Raw genomic sequence first — 16,705 nt, forward strand, 5'->3', positions numbered from 1 at the left:
TGGCTGGCCTGGAATTCTGTGCAGACCAGGTTGACCTCCAACTTGAAGTGATCTTCCTGCCTCAGCCTCCTCAAGAGGGCACCACAAACCCAGCTTCGTTTAATTTGAAATTATGGTTTCTGTTATATTAGGCCATACTTTAGATTGCCTTAGTTTCTTCTGTCTCAGCATCCTTCTTGGGTGTCACACATTGTCTTTAGTTTCTGTCTTGTGGGTCATCAACACAATTCTTCTGGCCCCACTTATGACCATGACATTTTTGAGGCATACTGATCAGACTTGTTTCACACGTGTATGATCTATGTATATACCTATGCGTGTTTGCCTGCATACTTGTGCATGTGTGTGTGGGTGCACATGCTTGTGCATGCTTGTGTGGAAGCCCGAGGTTGCTCTCTATAGCTCTCCAACTTATACATCAAGGCAGGGTCTCTCACAGAACCCAGAGTTTGTCTTTGTGGCTATCCTGGCTAGCGAGCTTGCTTGGGAAAGCTCTTGTCACTACTTTGCCGGTGCTGGTATTCTGGGCCGCCACACCCATCCGGCATTTACACAGATTCTAGGCATCATAGCAAATGCTTTTACCCAGGAAACCAGTCTCCCCAGCTGCTGGCCAGATACTGTACAGATTGCTTCTTATTTGGAACATCTGACCTTTCCTTTTTCTCATGGCTGTTCTGGGGTTATATGTGCTGGGGACAAGCTTGTTGATGTAAATTGTCACTTTTGTGACACTGCCTGTTCTTAATGATGCAACTGTGAACACACTGGTCCAAGTTGAGGCTAATTTTGATGATCTGAGGGAGAGACAGTCCTTGTTGATGTCCCCATTGTAGACTTCTTGATTTTATCCTTCTATGTTGGAAGTCACTATGTATAGGCCATATTAAATCAAGAATTTCCATAGATATTATAGAATTCCCTGTTAGGTTTGTCTATGTGATTTCATTTATCTGTGCCATGTATCAATATAGACTCACAGAACATTTCTTTTTAATCTTGTGCCTCAAATGGTTCATTTCTGGCTGTCCAATTTCAGTTGTTGGCATGGTCCCTGGACACATAACTGCTATTGTTTTTTCTTTCACTCTTGAGTGCTTTTCTACTTTCTGGTGTTATGGACTCTCTAGACTTGTTTTTGCATAACCCTGCTCAGCCCTACACATCTCCACTCAGTACTACACACCCCCACACAATACTACATATCCCCTGCTCAGTACTATACACCTCCACTCAGTACTACACACCCCTACACAGTACTACATATCCCCTGTTCAGTACTATACATCTCCACTCAGTACTACACACCCCTACACATTACTACACATCCCTAAACAGTACTACACACTCCCTGCTCAGTATTATCCATCCCACTCAGTACTACAGCCCCCACCGGCCAGTACTATACCCCTACTCAGTACTATACCCCCTGACTCAATACTACATACCCTGCTCAGTACAAGAAGCAGGCCATTCTCTAAGCAGCCCTGGCTTCTTTCTTTATATAGTGATACCAAGACTTTTGCTTTATGCTTTTTTTTACTAGAGTATTGTTTCTAGCCCCCCTTTGGTAGGTGGGAATATAGGTGTGTATAATATAACACATATTTGACATATAAGATACAGGCACGCATCTGCATCTCTATTAAGCTAAGCATGAGTTTATAATGATGTGGTCAATTTTCCTCATCACCATCTATAGCTCTCCATCTTAAACATCAAGGTAGCATTTCTCACTGAACCGGAAGTCTCTTTCCAGGACCTCCCTCAGGAGAAGTAACTGCAACAACATAGTAGCTATGAACAGAAGAATTGCCAGTGGCTCCTTTTGTCTTCTTGACTTATTTCAGGCCTTATATGGAGGCTCCCCCCTTTAGCCAGCCCTATTTTTAGCAAAGTCACATACACATAGCACCTTTAGACTCTTTCCTTTTGTCCTGAATTCCATTTCTAGCTTCTCTCATGTCCTGATATATATATATATATATATATATATATATATATATATATATATATATATACACACATACACACACATACATATATGTGTGCATGTATATATATTAAAAACAATGTTTTCATTTCTTAAACGTAACTGTATTATGAGTTTCCCCTAGGTGTTACCAAATAGTGCCCGTGTGCCCATCATTACACTGTCAAACAGAACATTTACCTGCTCCTTCCCCATTTACCTACTATTCAACCATCTCCAAAACTCCCAGTCACATCCAGACTAGAATTTTGCTTTTCTAGACCACATTACCAGCTCACAGGCACACAAAGTCTTTCAGGGCTCTCTTTGTTTAGTATTGTTCATTTGTTGTTCATCAATATTCTACAACATAGTATTTTTATATTAAAATATGAATACATTACTCTCAAAATATTTCCTTTTTTAAAAGGTGGAAATGGAATCCTTAATAAATGCTGCTAGAAGCTGACAGAGAAGCGAAAGGAAGCAGGTTTACAAAACTGGGCAGACAGGGAGACAATAGCATTTATTCTTTAAAATCACGTTTTATGAAGCATGGGATACCAAGTTGCATGAAGCACACTTTGGAGACTTGGGCAAGCCTCAATATGGAAGCTGATGGGTCAGAGGTTGTGTCTATATTTCCACTGGACTCTTTAATTTTCTAGAAGGATCTAGAATATCTATGCACATCTAGGTCGTCCTGGAATTCAAATATATTGTTTATTTTAACTTTGTTTTTAAACTGGAGGATGCCATCACCATTTAGACAGTTGTGTCTTGAGTGGCAAGACCAGCTTGTTTATCCAAACCCCTAATGGGTTTCAGAAATCATCAGCAGCATCAAAGACCCCCGGGCACCCGTTCCGCTTCGGCCGTCCCTGTTGGAGGATAAAGGTGATGAAAGGATTGTGGTCCTGGTGAGGGCGTGTTGGGCTGAATCTCCAGAGCAAAGGCCCACCTTCCCTTCCATCAAGAAGACATTACAGGAAGCCAGTCCCAGAGGGTAAGTTAAATGTGCAGTGGATTCTTCCCTCTTGTCATGTAGCCGTTGGGAATTGAAAAAAATTCATGTCTGTCACCTATTCAACCCTCCCCAAAACTCTCAGCCGCACCCAGTTAGAATTTTGCCTCATTACTAGATCTCTCTCTCTCTCTCTCTCTCTCTCTTTCTCTCTCTCTCTCTCTCTCTCTCTCTCTCTCTCTCTCTCTCTCTCACACACACACACACACACACACACACACACACGTCCCCTTTCATGCCAGCTCCCTTTACTTAGTAGGATGCACTCGGTGTTCATTTTTGTCTCTGTGACAGTCTGGATGGCTCCTCTTCCCCCCCATCCCCTTCTTCTCTTTCCCACTCCTTTCCTTCCCTGCCCTCCTCTCTCTCCTCCTCTCGTGACTCTTACCCATCTTCCCCCTCCTCTCTTTTCCTCTCCTGTCATCATGTTTCCATTTAATGTCCACCATATGCAAAGTTCTACGTGATGGCTCAGATGGAGTGCTGGAGACTTCAATCGATTTTGTGCATGAGGAGCAGACATTAGCAATGCCACTGCCCTCTGGGCCCGTTCAGACATTTCTTGCCAGTCAAGGCTTTTACCCAGGCCATTTTTGACACTACCTGAAAAAATTCGTATATTTTTCAAATTCCTTTTTTAAATTTGCGAATAGGATTTATTATTCAAATGGTCTTGTTTTTTCCCTCCTTAGGTGACACTGTTTACAATCTGAAGAGAACACAATGTTTTATACTGATGTAATGATGCAACTAGTCTTATTTGAGCATGAATAGGATAGCTGGGTGGGAACTGGCTATGGGGATGAAGCTGAGAGCCTAACACTCATCACCATACAGAGATGTCCAAAGTCGACTCCGCAAAGTTGTCTTCTTATTCTAAGGATCATAACTGATAATTTGGTGTTGGACTATGGGAAAAAAGTCATTTACCAACTTTAGATTATCACTCATTTGTTTTCTTCTGCACAGCTGAGGGTCAAATCCAGGGTCTTGTGTGTTCTAGGCAAGGGTGTAACCCTGAGCTAACTCCAACCTTGTAGTTGGTTATTGAGCCTACCTCTCGAATCCCCTTTTCAATACCAGCGTCTTACATATCAAGCTAAAGTGTTTATTTATATGCATGTGTGTCAGTAGATGCCAGAAGTTGGTGTCAGACTCCCTGAGTTACAGGCAGTAGTAAGCTGCATTTTGGATGCTGACAACCAGGAAGAAAGTACTATTAACCACCAAACCATCTCTCCACCCCCACAATAGTATCTTTCTGTTTCTTTCTTTCTTTCTTTCTTTTTTTTTTTGAGACACATTCTTACTATGTAGCTCTGTCTGGCTTGGTGCTCCCTAGGATCTCCCTATGTAGACCAAGCTTGTCCTAAACTCATGGAAGCCTGTCTGCTTTTGCCTCCCCAGTGCTGGCATTAAAGGTGTGCATCACCGCTCCTGGACTGGGTGCTATAATTTTTAATACATATTGAATGCTCACTTTTAGCTTGAGGAGGCAGAAAGAACCCTGACTTGAAGGTGTCTGCTTCTAATCTGTGCATTTAACTTGGCATTGTGGGGCTGGAGAGATGACTCAGCGGGTAAGAGCACTGGCTGTTCTTCCCCAGGTCCTGAGTTCAATTCCCAGCAATCACGTGGTGGCTCACAGCCATCTGTAATGGGACCTGATGCCCTCTTCTGGAGTGTCTGAAGACAGCGATAGTGTGCATAAAATAAACACTTACATACATAAAATAAATAAATAATTCTTTTAAAAAATTAAAAGAAAATTGTTAGCTTTGGCATTGTTAGCATAACAAGCCTGTGTTCTTCTACAGGTCACATTAGTTATTTTAATTGCTAATTTTTGTATTAGTTTAATGTACATGAAACATCACTGCTAATGGTATAAAATATGTTTCAAAATATGTATACTTTGCCAATTAACATAATGTATCTTGGATTGGTAGATAAGTCCTTGACATTTTACTCAGACAATATGGTCCCAACATTAAGACAAACTTCTATCTGATTCTTAGTCTTTCCATCTAAAAGGTGAGGCATGTAAGCGATTTCGTAGGGGGCATTTCTGGAACGCAGTCCCGTGGAACCTAAACACGGTCCGTGCCGGACAATCTGAGAAACGCTCCACTCTGCAATCTGTACCTTTTGACTTGGCTTCCCAGGGAGCATGCTGGGAAGTGAAGATGTGCTATCAAAGTCCACTGCTGAATGTCTGCTGGCCACAGGCTCACCCCTAGGCAGTTTATACACATTAGCTCCCAGAAATCCCCACAAAACCACACACAAGGTACATTTTTCAGATGAGTAAACTGAGGCCCAGAGGAATGGAGGGCTTGGCCAGCTTCAGCTCAGGGGCGGGGACTTGCTGCTGCCATGGGTGGTCCTCAGTAGCACAACCTAAGGGCAAGGTGTGTCTCTCTGGGATATGTATTTGGGAGCTGTGTATTCTCTGTGGTCCTGTGGTTCCTGGGAATGGGTGCTAACACTTGCGTTCTTCTAAAGCCGGGTGAGCATCTTGGATAGCGTGATGGGCAAGCTGGAAATGTACGCCAATCACCTGGAAGAAGTAGTGGCGGAGCGGACCTGCCAGCTGGTGGCAGAGAAGAGAAAGGTGGAGAAACTCCTGTCCACCATGTTGCCAAGGTATTCAGAAGCAACGGTAGGCAGGCCAAAAACAACCCGAGGAAGATGAGTTGCCTTGTTTTAGCGGCGCCAAGCAAGAGAAATATTTTTGTTGTGTGTAACAATTAAAAAATAGCCAATCCTTGTTATCGCCGGCTACGCTCCGGCTGCGGAGGTCTCCTCCCACCCGTGGCTCATTCCCGAGGTTCGAGGTTCGCTTGCCCTTGAACCGCTGTTTTCTCAGTCATCCAACCTCTGTGGCTAGCTGTCACAAATCCCTGTAACTCAGTAAAATCAAAACTCTAGAGGCAGCTAGGCAGTGGCGGCGCATGCCTTTAATCCAAGCACTTGGGAGCCAGAGGCAGGTGGATTTCTGAGTTCGAGGCCAGCCTGGTCTACAGAGTGAGTTCCAGGACAGCTCTAGCCTTATCTTTTGCCTGCTCTCACCCGCTTACAGACAACAATCCACATTATAACCGGTGATAGCGTAGAATGGATTTTGTAAGATAACGCAACATATTTCTATTGTTCTTTTTCTAAGAGAATATCAAGCTTTGTAAAAGGGAGAGAAGTGGGGGAGGGGGAAAGAGATGGAGGGAGGGATTGAGGAAAGGAATGTATATGTGTGTGTATTTGTATGTGTATATGATGTATGTGTATATGTTACACACATATATGTATATATATGAATGTATGTATGTATGTATGTATGTATGTATGTCCAAAAGTTGGCAAGTTGATCCACCTTGTTAATGAAAACAGACAAACTTCCCCAAACCACAGAAAAAGGAAGTGTGATTAATGTGGAAAGTGGTGGATGCAGTAACAGGATCAAGCCACTAGATGGCAGGCTAGCTTCATGTCTTGCCACTAACACATACCCTCTCTGTGTGCCTCTGAAACCTTTGCCTAGTTCAATATGTGCCTGTAGCATCAACTTAAAAAAAAAATGCTTCAACTTTCTTTTTCCACCTTTGCATCCTCTGAACTCCAGATCGAAGCATTTACTTTTGAAATGCTTGTACATTTGAATGTCACCCAAAGAGTGGAAGCAGGGAATATTTGTTTATTTTCTTTATGTTGAGATAGGGTTTCAATATGTAACCTTGGCTGTCCTGGGACTATGGGTCTTAGTCAGGGTTTGTATTCCTGTACAAACATCATGACCAAGAAGCAAGTTAGGGAGGAAAGGGTTTATTGAGCTTACACTTCCACACAGCTGTTCATCACCAAAGGAAGTCAGGACTGGAACTCAAGCAGGTCAGGAAGCAGGAGCTGACGCAGAAGACATGTTCCTTACTGGCTTGCTTCCCCTGGCTTGCTTAGCCTGCTCTCTTATAGAACCCAAGAATACCAGCCCAGGGATGGTACCACCCACAAGGTGCCCTCCCCACTTGATCACTAATTGAGAAAATGCGCCACAGCTGGATCTCATGGAGGCACTTCCCCAACTGAAGCCCCTTTCTCTGTGATAACTCCAGCCTGTGTCCAGTTGACACACAAAACCAGCCAGTACACTTTGTAAGCAAGTTTGCCTTTGAGCTCACAGAGCTCTACCCACCTCTGCCTCCTGAGTGCTGAGAATTATGGTTTAGTGGTTCTCAACCTGTGGGCTGTGACCTGTCTGATTCCCAACCTCCCCTGCAGGTTATAGCCACTGCTTAAAAATCTCTGTAAAGGCCATGCATGAATAAATGCATGTTGCAAAGTCCCTCTATATGACAAATTTAAAAAGTAAAATCCTAGTCACCCAAAGCCAAAGGGTCTGCAGAAGGGTCGACTCTGCCAGGGGCCTAGGAAGCAGGAACAAACGTGGGTTTGTTAAGACCAATCCACCCTTTCTCTGATTTCAGCTTCGTTGGAGAACAGCTCATAGCAGGAAAGTCCGTAGAACCGGAACATTTTGAGTCTGTCACCATCTTCTTCTCTGACATCGTGGGTTTCACAAAACTGTGCTCCCTCAGCTCCCCCTTGCAGGTGGTGAAGCTTCTCAATGACCTTTACGGCTTGTTTGATCGCACGATACAGGCCCACGATGTATACAAGGTGAGCCAAGGTTCCCTGGGCTGTGGTGTGGACAGGCTCCCAGCCACCGTATCCAGGCTGAGGGCAGACCACATCTCAGCTGGTTTCAACCCGCGGCAGAACCCCGATGTGTTGTGTCTGTCCATCTTCTTGGGAAGGGCCTTGATTGGTCACAAGTGGACATGCTTGTCCAGAGTCATTGAGTGGTGACTGCAGATGATGTGATTGTCTGGCAAGCTGGAAGACTTGAAATCGATCCTCAGAAACCCGTGTAGAAATACGCGGGGCTTCGTGGTGCAGAATTCTCAGCCCCGTGGAGGGAGGCAGAATCAGGTAGATTGCTGGGATTTGATGGCCAACCATCTTAATTGGTGAGTTCCAGGTTGGTGAGAGTCTGTCTCAAAAACCAAGGTGCCTAGTGGCTATCGAATGACAGCTGAGGTTCCTCTGGTCTCCATGCACACACTGTGTCTCTATGAGCATCCTCGTTCTCCGCCCATTATTTTAATCTCACAGAAAAGATGTTTGAAAGGAGGCATTAACCAGTACTGAGTGTGTCTTTCAGACCGCTCAAAGCCGCTACCTTCAGCTCCTCTGTGGATCTCAGTTTTGTTGGGATGATCCAGGCTAAGTAGGAGATGGCAGATACACTCAAGGGGGTGTATAGACATGGTCCCCTAGAGAGAAGGGGATGGACGAGTGCAGGGTTGTGGGGTCCCGTGTCTGCTCCACCACTGGGCTCAGGCTCTCGGGGAGGTAGGACATGGGAAGTTGACTGCCCTTACCGACGCTGTCACGGGGTGGGTGCTGGGCCATTGGGAAGCCCTGGGACACTGCTCCAGGGGTGGAGAAGCGCACTCCAGGCGCACGGGACAGCAGGAGTTGTTGGGGGACCCCAGGCCTGCGATGAGGCTGGGGCTGTTTGGTTCTCATGCTCTTGGACACCCAGGCACCCTTGGGAGCCAGGAAAGAGCTAAGAATGGAGTGGGGGCCTGCGGGCTGGATCTAGCCCAGGCCGGGGGTGGGGGTGGGAAGAGGGGAGCTCTGGCTAGTCCCTTGGTGGGAGTTCTTGGCTTGATGACAGAGGCAGGCTTGAGCTTGGCTTGGTCATGGCTGGGATTGCAGAGAGCCCTTATACAGGAGATCAGACAGGGGCTCTGTAGAAGGCCTTCTCCATGCCTCCCCACGGTGGATCCCTGTGAAAAGAGGCAGTCCATGATTTTAAGACATTTATAGTCATGGTGGAAACACTTTCCGTACCCCCTTCTCAGGGTGGGCCTGAAATTAAATACCTTTGGCAAGGAGGAGTGTCTGGGAAAGAAAACATATTGGCTAAGCCCTTCAGGCCTTTAGGTACCTCATTTAGATGGAGATCTGTCTTGAGCTTACATGACCACAGGTCGCACCCTCTACCGCAGGGTGTGAGGCGTGGGGCTTGCGGAGTTGCCCTTACGTGACTGATGACCACAAATCTATGGGGGTCTGCGGCTATTGATAGGGACCTGGTACCTGGGAACAGGTGAAATGCCTACTGTTCCTTCAAGGTCTCTGGGGTTTTGAGCCTTAGCTCAAGCAGGACCAAGCTGCCTTTCAAGGTCCCACAGAGGAGAACAGCAAAAGTGGTGATGATGTGACTTTGTGTGTGCAATGATGCTGATGCTGCTCTGTGGGTAGTCAGACCCTGGTGAGGGCAGTGCTATGTGTACTGTGTGCCTCTGCATACTTACTAGGCAGCCTCAACTGTTCCCAACTGTACACATCTTACCATGACCCCATGCTGCTTCCTCTCCCTATGTCTTGGGACTGACAAGGTTTGGAAGGTAGTGTGGTCATGTCCCTGAGTGACAGACACTCAGTGGACATCCCCTAGTATTCTCCACAAATGGCAGATATTCTAGGGTGAAAGGATGGCACAGTGTGCCTTTAAGAGCTCATGTCCACTCCTGCTTTGCCCAGGACAGTGCCCCCTGGAACTTTTCTCCTAGCTCTCTCCCCAGGTGCAGTTGGCATGGGTGGCTATTGCATCTGGTTTGTATTTATGAAGGTTGTTCTCAGGAGAGGAAAAGTGATCTTGGACCAAGTTAGACTTGTTGAGTAATTGACTTTTGTAATTTTTGGGTCAGCAGAAGATACGTTTTCTCATGGGCAGTATTCTTACTACCTGACTAATATAGTGCCCTTTAATATCATCTTTGGGTTCTACTAGATACAACTGTATCTGCAGAAGCTTGAAGCCTCGGGCTCCGAGGCACCAGTTACTTCTATTGCCAGTAAAGGCTTTGGTTTTAAGAGAACTGGTTCAGAGGAGCCCAGGTCAGTGATAAAAATGTGTATATGTATGTGAGTGAAGTAATTGAACTGTGTGTAAGTATTTCTATGTCTTTGTGTGGCATGAAGACATTTTATGTTGGCTAATATAGACTCTGCTTGAGGGATTCACGTGATCCTTCAGGATTTACCAGACTTACATGTGGCTGCTTGTCTAACCGGTTCTGACCTTGGACTAGGGAAATACAGTACCAGGGTTGTCAGGTCTGTGGTATCAGGGTTAGCACAATGTCTGTGGGGAAAAGGAATGTTTGTGGAGGAGCCTGAACAAGAGCAGACATGTGCAGAAATGCTGGATTTGGGTGGAACAGAAAGATCAGCAAGTATCAAGCTTTGGAGTATGAGGCTCAGGAAAGGGGCTGAGGGGGGTTCCCTCCCTCATGGAAACGTAAGTGTGCTGGGTTGTATTGTTTGCAGGTTGAAACCATCGGAGATGCCTACATGGTAGCCAGTGGGCTGCCCATCCGAAATGGAGCTCAACACGTGGGCGAGATTGCCACCATGTCCTTGCACTTACTCAGTGTCACCACCCACTTCCAGATCGGGCACATGCCTGAGGAGAGACTCAAGCTCCGGATAGGCCTCCACACAGGTAGACAGAACTGGTGGCAGGTGACAGAGGGTCCATGTCTGACCACAGGTGGCTCTGGGCTTGAGCCCTGTGTCTGAGGCTTACAGGAGCAGAGTCATTATATGGTCATAGTGCCATGGGACCACAGAATGCCCTATGTGGTTTAAATATCCTTTTATTACCTTTAACAAAAAAGAATATTGAGAGAGTCTTGCAGCACAGCTGGGGTTGGCCTCCAATTTGCAGTCTTCCTGCCTCAGCCTCCCTGTAGGTACAGGCCCATGTCTTGATACCCCTTTGAGAAAATGCTTCATGGTTTCCTTTTGCATGAGGTCCCCATGCCCAACCCAAATTATGTAGTCATGGTCCTACTATCCAAGTAAAATGAAACCTGTTCTCCAGTCAGAAGTAATCCCTCAAGTTTGTGCTGCTGTGGGCTTTGTATACATCTGCAGTTCATAAGTAATGTGGCTAAGGTTTGACTTGATTTCTACGAGAAGTGCAGGCAACCCAAAGATGCTTTGCATGCACTCAGTGACCCCTGATGTCAAGCATTGCTCCCAGGGGCGCTCAAAGAAATACTTGAAGAATTAACTTCCTCTGTGGACTTGAGGGCCTGTGCAGAGAGCCCTGTCTTGGGGAAAACAGGCAGTCAGACACTTCCACTGTTCCCTCCTTAGGTCCTGTGGTGGCCGGTGTGGTGGGAATCACCATGCCCAGGTACTGTCTGTTTGGAGACACTGTGAACATGGCATCCAGAATGGAAAGCAGCAGTTTGCGTGGGTATCATTTGCAGCATGCTGCAAGCAAGCACAGTATCCCTGTCCTCTATCTTTGATCAGTGGTATTTTTAGAAGACTCATTTGCATTTCGTCTTTGTTTTCCACCTGGAGGAGATCATTATTCCCAGGAGTCGACCTGAGCACCAGCTGTGTAAACAGAGATGTTTCTTCCCCTGTGTGCAGAGTGAAGCAACATAAACATACATGGCTTCTTTCTTTTAACCACCCCTCCCCCTCTCTGCATGTGTGTTTTTTCTTTTCCACCTTATTCTTTATCTTGATTTTTGAGCCAGGGTCTCACTGAAGCTGAAGTTCCCTGACTGACTGGGCTGGGTGACCAGCGAGTTCTCAGAATTCTTCTGTTTCTCCTTCCCATCACTGAAGTTATAAGTATGCACCCACACCCAGCTTCTATGTGGGTGCTGGGGATCACAACTTGGGTTGTTATGCCTGGAGAGCTAGTATTTTACCCATCAAGATTTTCTTCCCATTCTTAACAAACCTATGCACAATGAAAGCTTATAAACACAAAACACACATTAGAAACATATAGAAAATGTTTTTTTCTATAGTGTCAGACAGTAAATATTTTAGGTTTTAGGGGTGATATAGTCTCAGTTACAACTACTTAATTCTGATGTTGTAGTTCAAGAGTAGTTTTAGAAACATATGAATGCAAGACCTGGTTCCAATAAAACTTTATTTGCAAACAAAAATATTGGGCAGACTGGCCTGTGAGTAGTAGTGGTTCCATCTTTGATGTAGAGTATATACCTGGTGGTGTAGAGAAAATCTATAAACAGAACTCTAGAAAGCATCATATGTTCATGTGCTTTCTGGTAATTTTATTATACCAACTATTGCTTGATACACACACATATATACATACACACACACACACCTATAGGTATGGGGATGGGGATGGGGATGGGGTATGGGTATAGGTATAGGTATATGTGTGTGTGTGTGTGTGTGTGTGTGCGCGCGCACACACGAGCACGCGTACCTTTTCTCAGTTGAAACATGGAAAATATTCTTCAATAGTTTAAGTTTCTAAGCACTTGGGTTGCCATTATTTTGAATGTACTGATTTCTCATAATGCATAAGCACAAACACACAGAGTTACTTCATTGACAAAGTTAATCAGCCACCTTTAAAACACACATTCAAACCTCCCAGTTTGTAAGGAAAGGTTTACAGTAAATCAGGAAGCTGGCTGCTTAGGCAGGCGCCTAACACATTTCTACTCGCACCTTTGGTTATGGTAGCATTTTCAGTAAAATGTCTTCAGTTCATCGCGGGACGATGAAGAAGCCCAGCGAGCCTCCATTCATGGGGATGGCCAACTTGCAGAATGAGCTGGTTCTCTGTGTTCCTAAACCAAACACTAATCCATCAGTACCTCCCCAACCTCCTAACGCCTGGGTGGCTTAAGGCCGCAACCTCCTATGTGCCCCAGATACAGCATATAATTTGTACTTTAAATTTGTCTGTCTGCCTGTCTGTCTCTCCATCCGTCCATCTATCTATCTATCTATCTATCTATCTATCTATCTATCTATCATCTACCTATCTACATGCATGCATGCATGCATACATATATACTTGCCTACCTACCTATCTGAAAAGGGTCTGACTAAATCCCAGGCTAGCCTGGAACTCATGATGTAGTTAAAACTGCTCTTGAACTCCAGATCCATCAGCCACTGCTTCCCTTGGGCTGGGATTATGATACCCAGCTATGTGCTTTGTTTTATGAGAAGTTATAGAAAACAAAGAATGAAGTAACATTGGTCCCTTCTCTAAACAAGCCCCGCCCACCGACTCTCCCAGTGCTGAGATGGTGACTAGTCAATGTCTGGTTTCTGGCAGCTCTCCGGATTCATGTTTCCCAGAGCACCGCAGGAGCTCTTCTGGCAGCAGGAGGGTACCATCTGCAAAAGAGGGGCACCATTTCAGTTAAGGTAAGGCCAGGTTGGCCTTTTTTCATCTCCTCAGTCTGCGTCCTTGATAGACACTGGCTGTCTGGGAAGGAAACCTAGAAAGAGAACAAAAGGGGAAGGTGTTGGACTGTAGCTCAGTAGAGGGGCAGGGTGCTGGCCTAGGTTCATTCCCCAGGACTGCCAAAGATGGGGGCCTTGAAAAGGAATTGAGAGAGAAGAGAGTGATTGATACTGGAGCAGTCTGGAGCAGGTGCATGGTGCCCTCCAGCAGGTAGAAAGAGGACCTCTGGACAGCATCATTGCAGAACCTTCTTGGGATGATGCCCTGTCCCTATTGGTGGTCTCACTGGATGACTTAGCTGTGCATTTGGAAATTGGTGTGTTACCAATGCTGAACATTTGGGCTCTACATACACTGTGTGTGAGGTGCTTTCCTAAGTCCCAGTCCCCAAGTCACTAAAATTCAGATTTTATTATACTTTTAAAATCTGGGTGGGAGGGGGGTAATGAACCTTATCCTCTGCAGGCCTTTCCATAGAAGAACATGGCTGGTGGGGCATGTAGTGGCCAGGGTTTCATATATGAAGTCATAGTTCTCTAAAGGAGATGGGTCCCGCTGCCCATTCAAGCCAGCCAGACCCAGAAGTGCTTCCCTGGGGGCTGCTCTTCTCTTGCTCACCAGACACCTCCTTCCCTTCCCTCAGGGCAAGGGAGAACAGACGACCTTCTGGCTGAAAGGCAAAGATGGCTTCAGTGTCCCGCTCCCTGAATTCACCGAGGAAGAAGCTAACGTTCCGGAGATGTTGTGAGGTTCTCTCAAGATGTTTGTAGGGCCCCACTAATGTCTATGGGTGTCCTGGGGGGGGGGGGAGGAATGCACCCAGCATTCCTCTGAACAGCTGTAGTTCTGTCTTAATGAATCAATGACCTACCACTAGATGGTGCTCTCTGACTGGTGTCCCATTCTGTTGCAAACTTTGCTCCCAGACGCCCCCCCCCCCCCCCCCAGTTAGTGTGTAGTTGGAAGAGGTGGCTATAGGAAACCCATTTCCATGGAATGGCCAGCTACAGAGACTTTTAGCCTCACAACTAATGTCAACAGCCCCTCATGCCTTCCTCTTTCTTTCTTTGTGACACTTCTTTCTTTGCACCTGTATGTCCCAGACTACATGGTTGCTAATAAATGTAGAGAATATTCATATACCATGCTGCTCTCGAGATCTTTTGCTCTGTTGAAACACCAAGGAATGAAGAGGTGAGACCCAACGAGGCCAGGTAGGTCTTCCTGGTTGCTGGCGTGCTCTGTGGAGACATTTTTGAGCACTGTATTGAGAACAAGCTGCCTTTTGTTTCTTGGGGAGCTTTCACACCAATATTTACAAAAAAACAAAAACACTTGTATAATTCTTGCCGTTCTTCATAACCAAGGAATGACTTCCCAGTATTAGGCCATCTTCAGAACCACCCTTGAGTGATCCCTTCGTTTCTTCCCTGAGAACTTGACTGATTTTTTTCTGACCTTTAGACACTTCTTCTCCTTGGCAAAGTTCTGGTGAGAGGCTCTGCTTCCTCACAAAGTCTTCAGCATTAAGGGATGACTATCTTAGATGGCCGCCTAAGGGGAGGGAAGGCAGAAGGGAAAGCAGGAAGCATTTACACTAGGGAGTCTCTCCCTCTCCAGCATGGAGACAATGGGAGGACCCATCTTCTTGTGCCTCCTAACTTCTTCCCTTGTTGAGCACCATGGCTTCTTGTCCTAAGCACTTTGCTCCATCATGAAAGAAAACAAATCATGATCATGTATGCAGCTCTTAGACCAGCCCATCTGTCCATCTGTCCATCTGCCTGCCCACCCATCTATCTGTCCATCTGCCACCCACCCACTCACCCTCCCACACATGCATCTATCCTCTCAACCTCCATCTGCCTATCAATCCATTCAACCATATATCAATCCATATACCAATCCATCTATCCACCCACTTACCCATTCATCCATCCATCCATCCATCCACTCACTCATTCATCCATCATCCATCTATCTATCCATCTGTCCATCCGTCCGTCTGTCTATCCATCCATCCATCTGTCCGTCCATCCTTTTGTCCATCCATCCATCCAGAGATGGGATTGAGTAAGGTAATTTATTATTATTATTATTATTATTATTATAATCATCATCATCATATCATCATCAATGAGGTACATTTTCTTATGGCTCTAGACCATATGCTTGCCTAAATTATATTCAAGTACTAGACTTTGTTAAATCTGTCCTCATTTAATATTATAACATAAACATTTGATATCTAGACCTGCACATGCACACAAAACACAATAAAAATACAAAACAGACACCTGCATGCACACCTGTATTCCTACGCATGCGTACATGCACGCGCGCGCGCACGCGCACACACACACACACACACACACACACACACACTGGATATATATATATATACACATGGAGGAAGAGAAGAAGAGATGGAGGAGGGAGACAGAAAGGGAAAGGGTATTATAGCTAGGAGCAGTTTCCTCAAATCTGTATCTAGTGTTATGCATGTGTACCAAGGATACATACCTAAGGCAGTATGTAGCTTTCTTTTCTCTGGATATATGTTTTATGTTTAGTACAAGCTAGAATTTACAGCAGATATTACACTGAGGGTCCCTTCTCTGAATCCCTCACAGAACCCTAAGGCAGAAAGGGTAACTAAACCCTGCGTGGGGATACCAGTCAAACTAAACACATCTATTCATGCACAAGAGAGTGGGATTCCACAGGCAGGCCTCGCCCAGGTGATTCTACCCCCTCCAATGTTAGCTGTGCAAGATGGCTACCTCCTTCACGTCTCACATCTTTGTAAACTACGGTACTAGTGTGTCTGAAGTACAAACAGTTGAAAGTTGGTGGGATGTTGGAGTCTATGAAGTCTCAAAACCTTTGGGAAAGCACTGGGATTGTCTTCTCTCATAACATATGAACACTCTAAACTGCAGTCACAGGTTACTTATTCCAGATATTTTATTTAGTCCATAGCACCAGATTGAGATACAAGATCATAAATCATGATGACAGAATTAAACATTGTTTTAGTCTGAGCCAGACACCTATAAACTTGGCTATATGTATGCTTCATAAGAGTTCCTGACTGGGATCAATAAAGCATGTTTTCTGTAATTCTTGGCTACAGTGAACTTTACAATACAAAGTTGTTCCAAACTGATTGGAGCACCAGCTAGATACCAAGTTTAGACTGCATGGAACCACTGTACCCTAGCCTGCGGCTAAACAAACACAATCTCTAAGTTCATTTACATAAGTTGTAAAAGGATCACTGAATTACAGTCATCAGGACCTCTCAAGGGCATTAAATACAGAGGGACAAACTGATAAGTGATTTCAAATGCCAAGTGTGTAAGTGACAAAG

At 45.3% G+C, this 16,705-nt stretch overlaps 1 protein-coding gene across 1 annotated transcript in view; it reads left to right on the plus strand.

Moving 5' to 3' along the window:
* Nucleotides 1-14,080, plus strand: part of LOC127676283 (guanylate cyclase 2G) — a 41,594-nt gene extending 27,514 nt beyond the window's left edge. Inside the window, exons 15-21 of the mRNA XM_052172167.1 lie at nt 2,801-2,978; nt 5,502-5,642; nt 7,475-7,667; nt 10,392-10,566; nt 11,226-11,324; nt 13,201-13,292; nt 13,976-14,080. Coding sequence (XP_052028127.1) covers nt 2,801-2,978; nt 5,502-5,642; nt 7,475-7,667; nt 10,392-10,566; nt 11,226-11,324; nt 13,201-13,292; nt 13,976-14,080 — 983 coding nt within the window. The remainder of the gene's footprint in view (nt 1-2,800; nt 2,979-5,501; nt 5,643-7,474; nt 7,668-10,391; nt 10,567-11,225; nt 11,325-13,200; nt 13,293-13,975) is intronic.
* The last annotated feature ends 2,625 nt before the right edge of the window (nt 14,081-16,705 follow it).

Source organism: Apodemus sylvaticus, chromosome 1 (genome assembly GCF_947179515.1).
Source record: "Apodemus sylvaticus chromosome 1, mApoSyl1.1, whole genome shotgun sequence".
Taxonomy (NCBI): domain Eukaryota; kingdom Metazoa; phylum Chordata; class Mammalia; order Rodentia; family Muridae; genus Apodemus; species Apodemus sylvaticus.